Source organism: Pangasianodon hypophthalmus, chromosome 6 (genome assembly GCF_027358585.1).
Source record: "Pangasianodon hypophthalmus isolate fPanHyp1 chromosome 6, fPanHyp1.pri, whole genome shotgun sequence".
Taxonomy (NCBI): domain Eukaryota; kingdom Metazoa; phylum Chordata; class Actinopteri; order Siluriformes; family Pangasiidae; genus Pangasianodon; species Pangasianodon hypophthalmus.
Genome location: NC_069715.1, coordinates 27,595,760 through 27,614,160, shown reverse-complemented (window position 1 = coordinate 27,614,160; position 18,401 = coordinate 27,595,760). Strand labels below are relative to the sequence as shown.

The following is an 18,401-nucleotide window of genomic DNA, read 5'->3' as shown; positions in this document are numbered from 1 at the left end:
TGTATAATGCTCTTTTCAAAATCTCAAAGAGGCTTACAAGAGGTGAAAAGAACATATAAAGACACTCCTGTGAGCTTGGGAGGAGAGACTAAGGTTGATTCTAAGTTACAAAAACTTTGAAGAGTCTAGTGCATTGATGTAATGGGTTTTAAAAGTAAAGTAAGTGTAAAAATCAGGGGGAAATGTATATTTAAAACACCATCCCCACAGTGAAACGTACTGTTGGTAGCATCGTGTTGTGGAAATGCTTTTCATCAGCAGGGACTGGGAAACTGGTCAAAGTTGAGAGTAAGACAGATGGAGCCAAATACAGTAAAATCCCAGAACAAAACCTGTTCCAGTCTGCAAGAGACACCAGACTGTGGTGGAGGTTCACCTTCCAGCTGGATGACATACCGCGAAACATACTGCCAAAGCTACACTGGAGCGGTTCAAAACCAAGAACCTGAACGTGTTAGAATGACCAAGTCAAAACCCAGCCCTCAAGCTGATTAAGTGGCAAGATTTGAAAATTACTGATCAGCAACACAATTTGAGCAATTTTCGCCAAAAAAAAGGTCAAAACTATCAGGATGCAGATGTACAAAATCTGATTTATATATATATATATATATGAAATGTCCAAGAGGACTTACAGCTGTAATTGCAGTGAAATGTGGTTCTACCAAGTATTGAATTGGGCTGGGGGTAGATACTTATGCAACCACCAAATTTCTGCTTTTTGTTTAACTATACCTTGTATATACACATATACAGTCCCCTCTGAAAGTGTTGGAACAGCAAGGCCAATTCTTTTGTTTTTACTATACACAGAAGACATTTGGGTTTGAGATCAAAAGATGAATATGAGACGACAGATCAGAATTTTAGCTTTCACTTCCTTATATTTACATCTAGATGTGTGAAACAACTTAGAACATGGCATCGTTTGAACCAACCCATTTTTTAAGTGATCAAAAATATTGGAACATGTGACTGACAGGTGTTTCTAGTTGTCCAGGTGTGCCCTGTTAGATTGATTGATTAAACAATTAATAACTCTGAATATCTACCCTTGGTCTGAGCCCTGGGTTTTGCCTGTGAAGACTGCATTTGTTGTTAAAAAGAATAAACCAACATGAAGACCAAAGAGCTGTCTATGGGAGAAAATCAAGCCATATTGACGCTGAGAAAAGGGAAAATCTATCAGAGCCATTGCACAAGCATTGGGCATAGACAATACAACAATTTGGAATGTCCTGAAGAAGAAAGAAACCACTGGTGTACTAACAACCTGACATGGAACAGGTCGGCCAAGAGCACAACAGCAGTTGATGAAAGAAACTTTGTGAGAGCTGTGAAGAAAAACCCAAAAACAACAGTCAGTGACATCACTAACAACCTCCACAGGGCAGGTGTGAAGGTATCACAATCTACCATTCGAAGAAGACATTGAGAGCAGGAATATAGAGGCCATACCTCAAGATGCAAACCACTCCACAGCAGTAAGAATCAGAAGGCCAGATTGGAATTTCGCAAAAGAAATACAGGGATGAGCCACAAAAGTTCTGGAACCAAGATTAACCTCTACCAAAGTGATGGAAAGGCCAAAGTGTGGAGAAAGAAAGGATCTGCTCATAATCTAAAGCATACGAGCTCATTGGTCAAGCACAGTGGAGGTAGTGTCATGGCTTGGGCTTGCATGGCTGCTTCTGGCCCGGGCTCACTAACCTTTATTGATGATGGAACTCATGATGGTAGCAGCAGAATGAATTCAGAAGTCTACAACATTCTGTTTGCCAATTTACAGAGAAATGCATCCAATCTAACTGGGAGCAACTTCATTGTGCAGCAAGACAATAACTCAAAACACACTGCCAACAGATCAAAGGACTGCATCAGGTGGAAAAAGTGGAAGGATTTAGACTGGCCAAGTCACTCACCAGTCCTTAACCCAATTGAGCAGCATTTCACATCCTAAAGAGGAGACTGCAGGGAGAAATCCCCCAAAACTAACAACAACTGAAAGAAGCTGCGCTACAAGCCTGGAAAAGCATCACAAAAGAAGAATGCAACAGTTTGGTGATGATATGCAGCCAAATATTAAGTGTTATTTACTGTAAGACCAATACTAAGTTGGGTGGTCTGCCACCAAAGTTGGTTAACACATCTAGATATAAATATCAAGAAGTGAAAGCTGAAATTCTAAACTATTGTCTCATTCATATTTTGATCTCAAACCCAAATGTCTTCAGTGGTGGAAACCCTGAATAAAGTCCATTTCAAGTTGTACTACTGCAAAATGCGTTCAAAGGGGTGAATACATGCACAAGGCAGTGCAAGTACCAAAAAAAACCTGAACTTATTGACTTATTTCTCATACCACTACATAAACCTACAACAAAACCTACGACAAAAATCAGTCCACTAAGAAATAGCCATTCCTGATTTGTAGTGCGTGTGTCAGAGCAGGGAAAACACTAACGTGCACCCCAGTGTACCCCAGCACCAGGGCTGAGAACCTGGGATCTAGATATATATTTCTGTTATCAAAGATTAATGTAAAAATGAATTTTGCATGGTTAGGAGGTTAGGTCCAAAATGGGTTACAGTTCATCTCCCACCCAGGACCTCTAATGATACATACACATCAATTCTGGTGAGGACCAGACAAAGATTTCTAAAGGTAGCTTTTAATGTAAATGCTTCTCAGGAACAGCAGGTGGTGCTGTGATATTAGGAACAGGAGACTCTGCCCATGGTGGCTGGAAAACTGCTCTTCTTCCTCCCTGAAGGTGAAAGATTTAAACAAGAAGCTTCACTCTCAATAAAATAATGATGGTTTTGAATTGAAATGCTTCAACTGACAATAAAGGATTTTTTTTTTTTCATTTTTGTTGTTTCCCCCATTTGACTGGTTGTAAAATGTTTTTAAAAGAAAGAGTTTTACATGACACAGGAGTAAAATATATCTTTTAAAAATCTGCATTGGACCCTCAGATTACTATAAACATGCATCAATACTATAAACTGTAGCATTAAATAAAGTTTACTAGCCCAAAGGAATAGGTCTGAAGCTGCTTTTCTGTGTGTTTGCCTGAAACGGTGTGAACTGAGCTGCTGCTTGGAGAATCAGAAAGCTTCACAATCTGGAAATTTCTAAGTATGAGTTTAGAAATGTGAGCATATTAACAGCAATCAGCATTATCTTTACCGCATAATTATAAACACAAATTATTTCCACTGTGAATCACATTCAGCCAAACACAAACATTCTATCTCATCACTTTTTTTTTTTTTTTTTGAGAGCGAGTGAAACAAATAAGCCCCGCCCCCAGTACATGTATATATCATGGTCCTCAGCTTGCATCTAAGGCCTACACATGATTGGATTTGATTGTAAAATACACTAATACTGAAACTTATACAACAGCACTGCTCAGAAAATTCTTGAATCTGAAATCTGGTCACAAAGTGTTTATTAATTTTCTACACCAGCAGCTCTGAGAATATTGCAGGCTGCAAATCACACGTTTACATTAATGCTCTCATTAACTAGGACCCTTAAGGATCCTCTTAAAGTTTAGAGTGTTTCTCCATCAATCAGAGTTCGAAACTAGTTAGCTAAGATCCCTTGAAGAACTGTTTTTCTAAAAGTGTAGCTCCTGTGCTGACAAGAGTGTAAATCTTGCATTTGCACATCTTTTACATGAGTTCACACCTGACCTGTAGCCTCAGAGACTTTTGGAAAAAAAAAATTCTGGAAGGAGCAAGAAATAACATAATGAAAATATGAATTAGGCAGAATATTTAACATTTCAGTCTCAAGAAATGATTGTCTCAAAAAGAAAAGAAGACAGTTATATATATATTATGGAAATCCTGAAGGGTAAAGAAAAGAAAGTGTATTCCTGAGTCAAATACACTTCCTCATATAACCAATCTATTACAAATTATGCATGTAATCTATTATAAATTACGAATGTATCATAATTCCATAGTATTTATAGTATAATATTTATAGTTTATTTAAGTATTTTCACAGTAATGTATTTATTAAATTTCTTTAATGTACAATCAAACTGTACTTTCTAGCATTTGAGATTAATTCTGTATATTTTTAGTATATTTTAATTAACTACATACATTTTAGTATATTTTCAACAAGAATTTTCAATAAAATTAAGTGTAATAATTTTTTTTTTACTAGTTAAAGCCTTTCTAAAAGTTTAGATTGGATAGATTAAAGTTGGATTGTCCAACATTCCAACATGTCCAACATAAAGAAGTATTGTCCAACATTTGCTTTACTTGCCAGTACTGTGGCATGTCTCACCTCCCTTCCCAGTGTGAGGTGTATTGTTTACTTTGTTTTTGCATATGTTATTATAAGTCACGACTCTGGATAAAACGTGAATGCTGGACACTGAGGTGGCACAGACGAGTGGAAAGATATACCGAGCTCAGACGCTTCGTAGCAGAGATGAAATTTTTCTTTTGTGTTTTCTTTCTGGTGGCCAGTTGTGGGTTGTCTGTAGGTATAATAAGAGAATACAGTTACCTTAATTATACAGGAAATGTGTACTGGTATCAGGCTCAATGGCACTGCAAAAACTACTACAGAGATCTGGCTACTGTCACTACTGCTGAAGAACACCAGAGACTTGTTGCCATTGGAAACAATGAAGAATCAGCCTGGATTGGGTTGTACAGAACAAACACACAAAACATCTGGAAGTGGTCTGATGGAGAACCAGTTTCTTACTTAAACTGGCAATATAACAGTCCTGTGAATAGTTTTATGACTTATGATTATGATTGCACTGTTGTGTATAGGCGATACTGGACCAATGATCACTGTGGACAGACTCATTATTTCTACTGTTACAGATTTTTGATTTTGGTGAATGAGAGTAAGACATGGGAGGAGGCTCTTCAGTACTGCACCACTAACTACACTGGTTTGGCCTCTCTGCCCTATAAGACACAACTGTGGCAAGCAAAATTGGAGCTCGAGCTGACCCAGACAGACAGTGTGTGGACCGGCCTGTACTTCATGGATGGAAAATGGTTCTGGCTGAATGGAGAGCCTCTAGAGACACTGCCAGGGACAGGGCAACCTCCAAGGACACTGGTTTCACTGCCATCATGTCCAGCTCGGCCTTATCACTGTGGAGCATTCAACATCAAGACAAACATCTGGGAGAACCGAGACTGCAACGAGAAGCTGAATTTTCTCTGCTGGAGGTGAGTCATAAACATTGAGATCAAGAATTCAGTATTCCTTAAATCTTATTCGAATGTCATCACTTTGAGATGGCAGGCTGCCTCTCAGAACTGTACAACAGATTTACACTTGATGGATATCCATTATATTACATTACTACATTGCATATGTTCCATGAAAAACTGTTAGTTTACATCTCAAAGAAGAATATGTCAGAAAGTGCATCGAATAATATATAACATCTTTCTCTCTCTCTCTCTCAGCAGATAATTTTCCACAAGTTGGATCCTGCTTCAGGAAGAATACATGATATATTTATAGCACAACAATATATAAAATTAATTAGCTGTAGAGTGAGTTTGACTTTTTATTTATAGGAAACTTGGTTTTGAACAATCAGTTTTCAGCATTGATATATCACTGAAACTAAATAGTACATGGAAAAATAATTTTTTTTGATGGTGGAGGGTTGAATATTAAAATAATGGAGAAAATCAGGTCATGTCATCTGAGATACTGTTAGTTTCAACCATATGAATGGATTTGCTTTTGAAATTCTTTCCTGTAGCCAATAAGCACTATTTGTACATATATTGTATATGAGATACATACATCTCTCTCTCTCTCTCTCTCTCTCTCTATATATACACACATACACACACACACACATATATATATATATATGTATATATATATATATATATATATATATATATATATATATATATATATATATATGTCATGTAATTTCTGTAATTAAACATTATACAAATAGAGAAGTCTGTAATTATTTATTTCACATACAATCTTGATATCATTGTTTGCTAATTTGCTCTACAGAAATTGCAAGTTTCCTCTTTTTCCCTATAACACATCCCTAATTGTTTTATTCTTTACTTATTGCCTATGACCAAGAGTTTTGTCTCAGTAGTTTTTTTTTTTTTACATACCATTTAGATTTATTTTAGAAATGATATGCATACCACATGGCTCATTTGAACATTTAGCTATACATTTAGTGCATTTTTTCTAAGAGTGTAGCTGTGCAGACATTAGTGTTTGTCTTGCATTTGCACATCTTTTGCATGAGTTCTGGGGCCTGAAAAGGTGTGAACTGAGTTGCGGCCTTTCGCAAGTCAGATTTGAATAGAAACCCAGAAAGCTTTACATTGTAGAAATTTCTAGAATGTAAAAGTATGAATTTAGAAATGTGAACAAATGGGTATTTGAAAACAGTTACCTAAAAAAAAAGTATATGTTATGAAATTAAACAAAGTATTTTTCACAGTAATGTATTTATATGATTTCTTATGAGTATGATCAAAGTATAATTACTATCATTTGAGATAAATACAGTATTTCTTTTAGCATATTTTAATGAAGTACATCCATTTTAAAATATTTTAGAACATAAACATTTCAGTATTTTCAATAAAATTAAGTGCAATCAATTTTACTAGGGAAAGCCTTAGTAAAAGTCAATATCTGTTAATAAATGTTGGATTAAAGCTAGTAAGTAATGTCCAACATTTGAGTTACATGGCATTGCTGCAGCATGTTTCTCCTTCCCATCCCAGTGTGAGGTGTATTGTTTACTTTGTTTTTGCATGTTATTACGAATCATTAAACGTAAATGTTGTGCACTGAGTTGGCACAGATGAGCGGAAAGATTACCGAGCTCAGACACGTCATAGCAGAAATGAAATTTTTCTGTTGTGTTTCCTTCTGGTAGGCAGTTATAGGTTGTCTGTAGGTATAATAAGAGAATATAGTTACCTTCATAATACAGGTATCAACTGGTGTCTGGCTACTGTCACTACTACATCTACACTACTATTGCTCTCACTCAAAGACAGTGTGTGGACCAGCCTGCACTTCCTGGATAGAAAATGGTTCTGGCTGAGTGTAGAGCCTCCAGGGACACTGCTTTCATTGCCATCATGTCCAGCTCGACCTTATCGCTATGGAGCGTTCAACACCAAGACAAATGTCTGGGAGAACCAAGATTGCAATGAGAAGCTGAATTTTCTCAGCTGGAGGTGAGTCATAAACAGTAAGATTAAGTAATCTTAATCTTAATGTCATCACTGTGTTGAGATGGCAGGTTCCCCCTCAGAAGATTACCCACGTGATTACCACCAGTCCGTCAAACTATTGAAGTTTGTGGATGACACCACCCTCACTGGGCTCATCTCTGAGGGGGATGAGTCTGCTTACAGGTGGGAGATTGACCATCTGGTGACGTGGTGCAGTCAGAACAACCTGGAGCTCAATGCTGTGAAAACAGTGAAGATGGTGGTAGACTTCAGAAAGAACCCGGCCCCACCCACCCCCATCATCCTGTGTGACTCCCCAGTCGATACTGTGGACTTCTTCTGCTTCCTGGGAACCATCATCACCCAGGACCTCAAGTGGGTGCTGAACATCAACTCTCTGATTAAAAAAGCGCACCAGCGGATGTACTTTCTGTGGCAGCTAAAGAAGTTCAACCTACCAAAGACAATGATGGTGCACTTCTACGACTCGATAATGGAGGGGTAGAAGTGCACCATCATTGTCTTTGGTAGGTTGAACTTCTTTAGCTGCCACAGAAAGTACATCCGCTGGTGCGCTTTTTTAATATCACCCTTTGGTATGCTGAGGCCACTGCCAAGGACAAAAGCAGACTGCAGCGTGTCATTCGCCCTGCTGAGAAGGTGACTGGCTGCAATCTGCCACCTCTTCAGGACTTGTACGCTTCCAGGACCCTGAAGCGGGCAGTTAAGATTGTGGCTGATCTCTCTCACCCTGGACACAAACTTTTCACGGCACTCCTCTCTGGCAGGAGGCTGCGGTCCATCAAGACTAAAACCTCAAGCCACAAAAAGAGTTTCTGTCCATCCGCAACTGGCCTCATCAACAATACCCAGGACCCACCATGGTCTCTTATCCCCCTCCCTGGACATTAACGAAAAACCCCACTTTGCTGTTTCATATGTGTTACATTAACATACACAACTCAGGCTGCTATACTGCACCTTCTCACTTCAAACTGTGAGCATTTGCACTGGCCCACTTTTGCACATCCTGCACTAATGTACAGTTAATGTCTCTATTTTTATTTTCCTAAATTTTTTATATTTATGCTCACAGTTTTCATTGCTTTATAGTTTCTTTATATTTATGCTTCTCATTTCATAACTTTCTCTTCTCTCTTTTACTTTCTTATCTTACCTTACAATGTTTACCTTATTGATATTATTTCTATTTCTTGTATTTTACTGTTATTACTAAGCACCAGTACACCAAGACAAATTCCTTGTACATGTAAACCCACGGTACTTGGCAATAAAGGTGATTCTGATTCTGAAGAGCTGTACAATAGATTTACATTTGATGGATATTACAACAATATACTATCTTATTACATTACGTATATATTATAGGAAGAATTGTTAGTCTATCTTACAACAGAATATGTCAGAAAGTGTATAAATCAATGTATAACAGATGTACTTGAACTCTCTCTCTCTCTCTTTCTCTCACTCTCTTTATGGATATCATTTGATCGCCTCATTATGGCAACACCATTTCAGGTATCAAGGATTGCTTTGCAATTCAGCAACCTGGATATCTTGATATCACGCTGACGAAATTTAGAATGAATCTGATAAACCGTCCTAGATGATTTTTAAATAGTTTGCTTTATTTTCTATGACAATGAATCAGTTTTGGCATGTGCATGTGATTATGCCCCGTCATTACTGTTTCGCATAACTATCATTTTGTAAAACACTTTGAACTGCTTTTTCTATGAAAGGTGCTGTATAAATAAAGATTATTAATCAATGCACATACATGTGTGTTTTGAACTACATCACAGCATTTACAGTAGATTTCTGCCACACTTCCTGTTTGCACCATGTGACCTGCCAATTTTCAAGCATGTCAAGCACCACAAACATAGCCAAAGCAGAGGGTCCTTCACACCCCAGGTGGTTAAATATAACCACCTAACTGTTTAATGGCTTTTAAACAGGAATCAGTATTTTATGCACATTTTACAGGATACATGCCGTTCCATCACAAATGACCAACAGTTTATAAATTACAAAAATAAATAAATAAAAAACACTATTTGTTTTAAAACAATATTTTTAGGGCAATTACAAATTTATGAACGTGAAAATGAAAAAAAAAAAAAAAATTCCTTAAAGTTTTGAAATGAAATGTTTTAAAATAGTACCTATAAGTATTAAAAACATAATCATGTAGATAATATATATATAAATGATTTACATATTTATGTAATGCTTAAATTTTGTTTAAAAATGCTTAAAACAAGTATCTAAAAAGTATATTTTATGAAATTAAAAAAAAAATTATTAAAAGTATTTCACTGTAATGTATTTATTAAGTGTAATTCAATAAAATCTTCTTTAAAGTATAATCAAAACATACTTGCAAGCATTTGAGATTAATTATGTATTTTAGCATATTTTAATTAAGTATCTACACTCTTTGGTATTTTTACAAAAAACTTGACAAATTTGAGTATTTTCAATACAGTACAGTAATTACAATAATTACTTTCTAGGGATAGCCTCACCAAAGCTAGTTATTGATATGACTGTAGCATGTTCTCCCTTCCCCTCCCAGTGCAAGCTGTTTTGTTTACTTTGTTTTTGCATAATTTTTTTTTTTTTTTCAGTTTGACTCTGGAGTAAGTGTGAATGCTTTGCACTGAGTTGCTATGACAACAAATCAGTTTTTTGACTGTACACCAATGTTAAACAAACATGAGTATTTGAGGCACATCGAACCATGTACACTGGAATTACTTCCTATTTGCATTGCATGTCAATGCAAACTTTCTGACTTTCTAGAGAGGCGGAGTTAATGGATGTGACTGTAAAATTTGTCAGTTTTAAGGAGATTCATATGCCTACCACATTTGGTGCATTTTAGTGAAACTAGATGCCCCTAAATATGAAAAGTGTCAAAAAGAGTGCTACTGAGACCCTGGGCCATGCCATCCAAGCGTTTGACAGAACCCAATAAACACTTTTTCTGATGTTCATGCCAAGTTTCATGAGTTTTCAAGCATGTCAAGGACCTCACAAATGGCCAAAGTGTTGAAAAAAATATTAACAGGCCAAAAACACTGTTTTGAATCCTAAATCACTATTTTAAGCAAATTTTACTAGGATATATGCGTTTATAAGATATTATGTTCCAAACTCTGTTAATTATAGTAAAGTGCATACAAGGGGTAGATAGACACAAGGAAAGATGCGAAGCCCCATCCAGTATACCAAAAAAACCTGCCCTCAGAGGCCAATAGGAAAGCTCCCGGGGCCGCAAGACCCACAACATGGTGAAAGTTTTCAGATACTAATATAATAATTCAGCTGCAAGCAGTGATTGATGGGCTCAAACATCAAGAGTGCAGCAGTGTATGTTACAACAGCCAGTATTAGCATGTGGATGTTATTAAGCTCCATCACTAAACACATGTCAACTTTGAGCCATGTTGCATGATGTACAGTGGAAATATGCCACACTTCTTGTTTCCACTGCGTGATGTTGATTGATCTCCTCACCATGGCAATGCTATTCCACATTTCCAGACACATTTGATGTTATACTTTGGACTTACGCCACACTCCCTGATTGCATGACATCACATATTAATTAATACACTCACCATGGCAACACATGTTGGCCAAATTTGTTTTGAATCTGATGAATCACCTAGGAGGACTATTTAAAAGTTTGGAACCCGTCAAAATGCACGAAATCTAAACTGGCCAGCTTCCTGTTGGGTGGAGTTAATGGAAGAAATGTGAAATTCATCTGTCTTAAGAAGACCACTGCCATTAGGGAATACCATTTCCATGAAGGGGAGTACTTGGTCTTCAACAATATTTAGGTAGGTGGTACGTGTCACAGTAACATCCACATGAATGTCAGGACCCAAGGTTTCCCAGCAGAATATTGCCCAGAGTATCACACTGCCTCCGCCAGCTTTCCTTCTTCCCATAGTGCATCCTGATGCCATCTCTTCCCCAGGTAAGCGACGCAAATGCACCCGCCCGTCCACATGATGTAAAAGAAAACGTGATTCATCAGACCAAGCCACCTTCTTCCATTGCTCCATGGTCCAGTTCTGATGCTCACGTGCCCATTGTTGTGCTTTCGGTGGTGGACAGGGTCAGCATGGGCACTCTGACCGGTCTGCAGTTACGCAGACCCATACGCAGCGATGCACTGTGTGTTCTGACACCTTTGTATCATAGCCAGCTTTAACTTTTCAGCAATTTGTAGCTCTTATGTGGGATTGAACCAGACATGCAAGCCTTCACTCCCCAGTGAGCCTTGGGCACCCGTAACCCTGTCACAGGTTCACTGGTTGTACTTCCTTGGACCACTTTTGGTAGGTACTAACCACTGCATACCAGGAACACCCCTCAAGACCTCCCGTTTTGGAGATGATCTTACCCAGTCGTCTAGCCATCACAATTTGGCCCTTGTCAAAGTCACTCAGATCATTTCACTCGCCCATTTTTCCTGCTTCCAACACATCAACTTCGAGAACTGACTGTTCACTCGCTGCCTAATATATCTCACCCCTTGACATGTGCCACTGTAACGAGATAATCAATGTTATTCACTTCACCTGTCAGTGGTTTTAATGTTATGGTTGATCGGTATATATGTGTGTGTGTGTGTGTGTGTGTGTGTGTGTTTGAAAACAAGTATCTAAAAAAGGGTATTTTATGAAATTATGTATATTTCACAGTAATGTATTTATTAAGTATAATTTAATAAGAAATCAAAATATACTTGCTAGCGAGCATTTGAGACTAATACATTATATTACTCTTTTAAATGTGCACAAAAAGTCAATATCAGTAATAAATGTTGGATTAAAGCTAGCAAGTATTGTCCAACATTTCCTTCATTTGCCATTTCTGTGGCATGTTCCCCCTTCCCTCCCAGTATGATTTGTTTATTTTGTTTTTGCATGTTTTTGCAGTTCTGAGTCATAAAATGTGAATGCTGGGTGGCACAGACACACTGAGGTGGCACAGACGAGTGGAAAGATATACCGAGCTCAGACGCTTCGTAGCAGAGATGAAATTTTTCTTTTGTGTTTTCTTTCTGGTGGCCAGTTGTGGGTTGTCTGTAGGTATAATAAGAGAATACAGTTACCTTAATTATACAGGAAATGTGAACTGGTATCAGGCTCAATGGCACTGCAAAAACTACTACAGAGATCTGGCTACTGTCACTACTGCTGAAGAACACCAGAGACTTGTTGCCATTGGAAACAATGAAGTATCAGCCTGGATTGGTTGTACAGAACGAACATAACCCAAAACATCTGGAATTGGTCTGATGGAGAACCAGTTTCTTTCTTAAATTGGCAATATAACAGTCCTGTGAATGGTCCTATGACTCAAACATATAATTGCACTGTTGTGTATGGGCGATACTGGACCAATGATCACTGTGGATGGACTCATCCTTCGTACTGTTACAGATTTTTGATTTTGGTGAATGAGAATAAGACATGGGAGGAGGCTCTTCAGTACTGCACCACTAACTACACTGGTTTGGCCTCTCTGCCCTATAAGACACAACTGTGGCAAGCAAAATTGGAGCTCGAGCTGACCCAGACAGACAGTGTGTGGACCGGCCTGTACTTCATGGATGGAAAATGGTTCTGGCTGAATGGAGAGCCTCTAGAGACACTGCCAGGGACAGGGCAACCTCCAAGGACTCTGGTTTCATTGCCATCATGTCCAGCTCGGCCTTATCACTGTGGAGCATTCAACATCAAGGCAAACATCTGGGAGAACCGAGACTGCAACGAGAAGCTGAATTTTCTCTGCTGGAGGTGAGTCATAAACTGTGAGGATGTTTAATGGATTCTGTAAATCTTAATCATCACTGTGCTGAGATGGCAGGCTGCCTCTCAGAACTGTACAACAGATTTACATTTGACGGTTGAGAAAACATTATACTACCTTCCTACATTCTGTACATTATATTATAGATAATTTTCCATAAGTTGGATCCTCCTTCAGGAAGAATATGAGAAATATGCATAGCACAATACTACAATTAATGCATCTGCAGACTGTGTCTGGCTTTTTATTTACAGGTAGCTTGGTTTTGAATAATCAGGTTTAGGCATTGATATATCACTGAAACTAAATAGTAAATGGAAAAATAGATCTGTTTGGTGGTGGAGAGTATTTTTTTTTCATAATGAAAAACTTGTTTTTCAGTTTTGCATTTTGTAAATGTTTTTGTTTCCACTGTGTCATCTGTCTAAGAGCCAGGTTTCTGACCTTTTATAAACCAAACTTGTGTGTGAGATTATGAGTGTGAGTTGAGATTATTTTCTTTCTTATAAAATCTGAAAACAGTTATTAATCACTATTATTCAGCAAGGAACAGTAAAGTTGTCAGAATTCATTCATTCATTCATTCATTCTGGTCATCATATAGCAGAACTATGGAACTATAGAAGAAAAATAAAGAAACAGAAGGCTCCACTAATGAAAAAGGTCATTTGCAATAAGGGTACATTAATAAAAGAGATCATTTCTAATAAGGTATAGTTTCCCAAACTAGGGTTCACAAGCCCATGTGGGATTTCATGATTTACAAATGGGGTCACGAGAGAAACTCATAATGTCCTCTTTTGTTTCATTCAATTATTTTATAAATTAATATAAGAAATATTGAAGACAATATTGTGTGCTATTTTACAAGGAGTCACATTCTAACAAGCGACATTTAAATGAATAGGGTGTATGTAATTTTAGTCTTTTTCAATATCCTGACATGCACTAGTGTAGTTCAGCAATAAAAATGAACAAATCTCCCCTATCCATCTACCTCTACTTAACAAGCTAGCGTTGTGTCTCAAATTGCATACTTAGTATGTACTATTCTAGACCGTTACTGAGTATTAACACTAACCGGTTAAAGTTAGTGTTTAAATTTTAAAAACCTCTCAGTTTGCCTTCAAACCTACTGAAAGTTTTGTTTTGGATACCAGTCTTCTGGATTTTCTATATTAGTAAATACTTCTGAATGTAAGGTCAGATTTTTAGATTTGAGAAGCAGCTCATGACAACAATCATGACAACATCGGAAGGTTTTAAGAGATACCAAGCTTGTCATTGTGTTTAACGTCGCTGTGCATAAAATCTCTAAACATTTTACATATGTGCCATCTAGTGAATGTCATTTTTAAAACTTCTGGCTGTCCATAAGGTATGCAGCATGCGTGTGAACAATGGCACACGCGTTCGCTGCTGCGTCTGTACGTGCACGCAAAATCATACAGTAAGTATCACGCCACCCCGGGGTGGATTTTCCTAAAACAAACCACCACCACTAGACTGGCAAATCAGTGCAAGGAATATTCCTTTGGTTTTGAGTCACTTATATTACACAGAATTATCTTACTGACATAACAAAATTTTCAAATGTCACAATAGTCCTTTATTACGTCCCTGGTGGTCTAGCAGCTCTCACTGCCGTGGCCTGGGTGTGATTCCAGGGCAGGAAACCAACCCAGCCACTGGGAGTGTACTCTCAGTGTCAGTCCCAAGCCCAGATAAAATGGGAGGGTTGCGTCAGGAAGGGCATCCGGCGTAAAACCAAACCTGTGTCAAATCAAACATGTGGACCAATGATCCGCTGTGGCGACCCCTAACGGGAGCAGCTGAAAGTACAACAACAATCGTTCTTTATTATGAATCTGGAATTACAAAAACAAATAAGAGTGGTCAAGGCTTGGGGTTGCAAATAATTCAGAATTTCTATTGGGGTCATTTGCCCAAAAAGTTTTGGAACCCCTATAATAAGGGTACATTAATTTAAAAAAAAGGTAATTTACAATAACGGAACAACAACAACAATAATAATAATAATAATAATAATAATAATAATAGTAATAATAATAATAATAAAAACTATAATAAATTATACAAGGGGTACATTAATAAAAAGTAGTAATTTATAATAAGGATAAAATAATGGAAAGAGGTCATTTACAATATGAGTACAATTATAAATGACTCCTACTCGCAATTTACAAATTAAGCACTGCTAGCGAGCATATAAGCGTACGTTTATATTTGGGTAAAATAATGAAAAAATATGGTCAAAATTTAGTAAATTTTATTTTTTTCATGGTTAAATACACCCTGTTTTTGACCAGTAGCCATGGACATGCTGTTGCCATGGATACCTTGGAAGAAATGGAAAGGTTTGAGTGTCAGCTGCATGAAAATGTCGGCTGCTGTGTTGAGCGAGAATTCTGAAGAGAAAGACTGGTGGAGCCGAGAGCGATTCGTCACCTCTGGTGTGAAAAGCCTTTTATTTGTTATACAGGATCAAGCAGAGAAGGTTTCACTGTAGCAGCCCGGTTACTACAGCATTCTCTCAGGGCCCTAGTTTTAGCATAACTACGATTACCAACTTGTGAATAAAGAATACTTAGAATGCACTAAATATGAAAATAATGCTAATTTCATGTGTTTATATGCATTTAACTGTACAAATGAATTCCACTTGTTCACTTTTTGTGAACAAAGTACAGTGATTCTATGAAAATGGTGTCCTCAGTACTGATTCATTAGGACTCAGAAGCAGACATAAATAGGAAACTGCTCAAGACATAAGAGAAAAATGAGATTAGATCTTAGGGCCAGTTTTGTGGTAAGTTTGTTTTTATGTGTTTAAATCTTTTCTGTGTTACAATTAACTGTGTTAATCATCATTACTTGTTGTAGACTATAGGTTTCACTTTAGTTTTTACTGGCAAGCATAGCAACATTTGTTATTAAACTGCCTTAAATTACTAACAATATTAAAAATAAACATGTGATGAATTTTTAAAGGATATTGTTTGATTTTTCTGTAACTCCATAGCCATATAAAATGCCTCTGAGTATAATTACAAGGTAGTACATTATAACAATGAAAAATATCCACATACACAAAATGTGCATCTCACACTGAGAACCCAGGAAACCCAGGGAAAGACTTGAATTTTTCACATTTGGGCCAAGTGTTGCCAACGCTCTAGCGCCACCATCGGGTCAAATTTGGGCCTAATTTGGAGGAACATTTATGGTCATAACTTTTAAACCGTGCGTCCAAAATTAAAAAGTCATCCCTGGATTCCCTGGGTGGAGACGAGTTCAATGCACCCACCCTGTGACATCAATTTCTGCCTAATTAGATTTTCTGCAATGTCAAAAACAGTTTTTTCGCTACTCTACCTACAAATTTTGTCCAATCATCACCAAATTTGGTGCACATCATCTTCAGAGTAAGCCTCACAAAAGTTATCAAAAGAATTTTGAATAGTCGAAAGGGTTTGCCCGTAATGGGCCAAGGAATCTGATGGCGAAGCTGTCAAACAGGAAGTGAGGCTGTATCTCAGCACCGACTTTGCACACTGACACAAAACTTGGTAGGCATCTTCAGGACCATGGCCTGAGGTTATGCAACAGATTTTGTGCCAGTGCCAGTTAGTGGTCAAAAGTAACAATAACATGCTAAAAATGCTTACATCTAACTGCCATTTTTGCTACTCCTCCTCCAAATTTTGTCCAATCTTCACCAAATGTGGCTCACGTCATCTTGACCCCTGTCTAAACAATACAGCAGCAATGCCACATTTGCCCATTTGTTCATCTAGACCTTTCCTCCTACATTCAGAGAATTCCACCACTGTCTGTTGTCAAAACATACACATCATGAGTGAAACTATAAATCACTCTTGAATCTCTTTGCCTAAAGTTATGGCTCTGCTTTCTTGTGATTGCTAAGGCAACAACTGTAGCGTGTCTGTGAATGTGTGGCTCACCGAGTCTGGGTGCTTGGCCCCCAAAAATGCTGCTTGCAGCTTTAATTCTATTTATCCTAGTTTCATTGAAATTATGCAGCATTAATTACTTAACGTAAAGGCATTTGCTAATGACTAAATTAAGACTTTACCTGTACATCTATGTCACAAACTTTAATACAGTATTTGTTTGTTGTTCTTAATTGTTGTACTTATGGAGTTTTATGGGGGTCACTAAATGTGAATGAGCTGTGTCTGGAACGTCCTTTGCACTTTGCGGGTGAACATACAACATACAAAAACAAACACAAAGAAAATCAGCATTTCTGGAACTTTTGTAAATCTGGCAGAAAATTTTTGTATGGTTTGGCTTGCAAAAACATTTACCCATGACTTTACTAAAAGACTGATAAATGAAGCCCAGTAATTGTCAAGAATTTACTTAGTAGCCATGACAAATCAGTCATTTAATTCATAAATATACACACTTTATGAATATTCATATGTTGTACACTGGGGAAAAAAAACCCTTCTTATTTCACTAAAAAGGGAGCACTAGAGGACTTTAACAAGTGTGCGCAACAGCAAATATTAGAGTTTTCACTGTAATTTTCAATTCCCAACTGCTTCACATTCAGTTGTTAGCACTAGTGACAGACATGACAACTATGCAACGCTGTGCTACAAAATAATTACAAGGATAAGTATATGCAAAATTGATTTAATATACGCCAATGTGGCTACAGTTGTTCATTTTGTGCGAAGTGGCCGGATTACTAAAAGTGTATTATTTTAATCAATTAACTCGTCATTTTAGTTAGCTAGTTAAAGTTAAATTAACTTACTAAATTAATATAGTAAATAAATGCTTTTCAAAAAGTAAGACATGTCTATTATTCAGTGACGATAACATCAAAATATAGCTCACATTCAGAGCTACTACTAAGGGCTTTTCACCCAGGAGGAGATAATCACTCTTCCCACACTGATTTTCAATAAGAGGTGTGTGAGCAGGAAAAACAAAGCAGGAAGAGTGGCAAGTTGGAGACTCGAAAGTGTGTCCGAGATGCAAACTTGTGCCTGAGATGCAAAAGTTCTCAACTTCTGAGGAGGAGAGAATGACGTGAGGCATGGTCTACATTCTCAGCCTGGCTAGCAAGTAGCTGACACAGAAGCAGGAAATGAGCACATTATATACTTAATCTTTCTCAGATTGCAATTAAATCACCATCTTGGATGTAGCATAGATAGCGAGTAAGCAACTTTACATTATATTAAATTAACATAGATTATATAAAATAACATACATTTTAATGCATGTTTATATTTGGGTAA

At 37.3% G+C, this 18,401-nt stretch overlaps 1 protein-coding gene across 1 annotated transcript; it reads left to right on the top strand.

The window, feature by feature from the left end:
* Window positions 1–4,264: 4,264 nt before the first annotated feature.
* On the top strand, window positions 4,265–5,819 carry LOC128318547 (macrophage mannose receptor 1-like). Its single transcript, XM_053235083.1, has 2 exons — window positions 4,265–5,226; window positions 5,473–5,819. The coding sequence occupies exons 1-2, from the start codon at window positions 4,307–4,309 to the stop codon at window positions 5,474–5,476; spliced, it is 924 nt and encodes a 307-aa protein (XP_053091058.1). The 5' UTR covers window positions 4,265–4,306; the 3' UTR covers window positions 5,477–5,819.
* The last annotated feature ends 12,582 nt before the right edge of the window (window positions 5,820–18,401 follow it).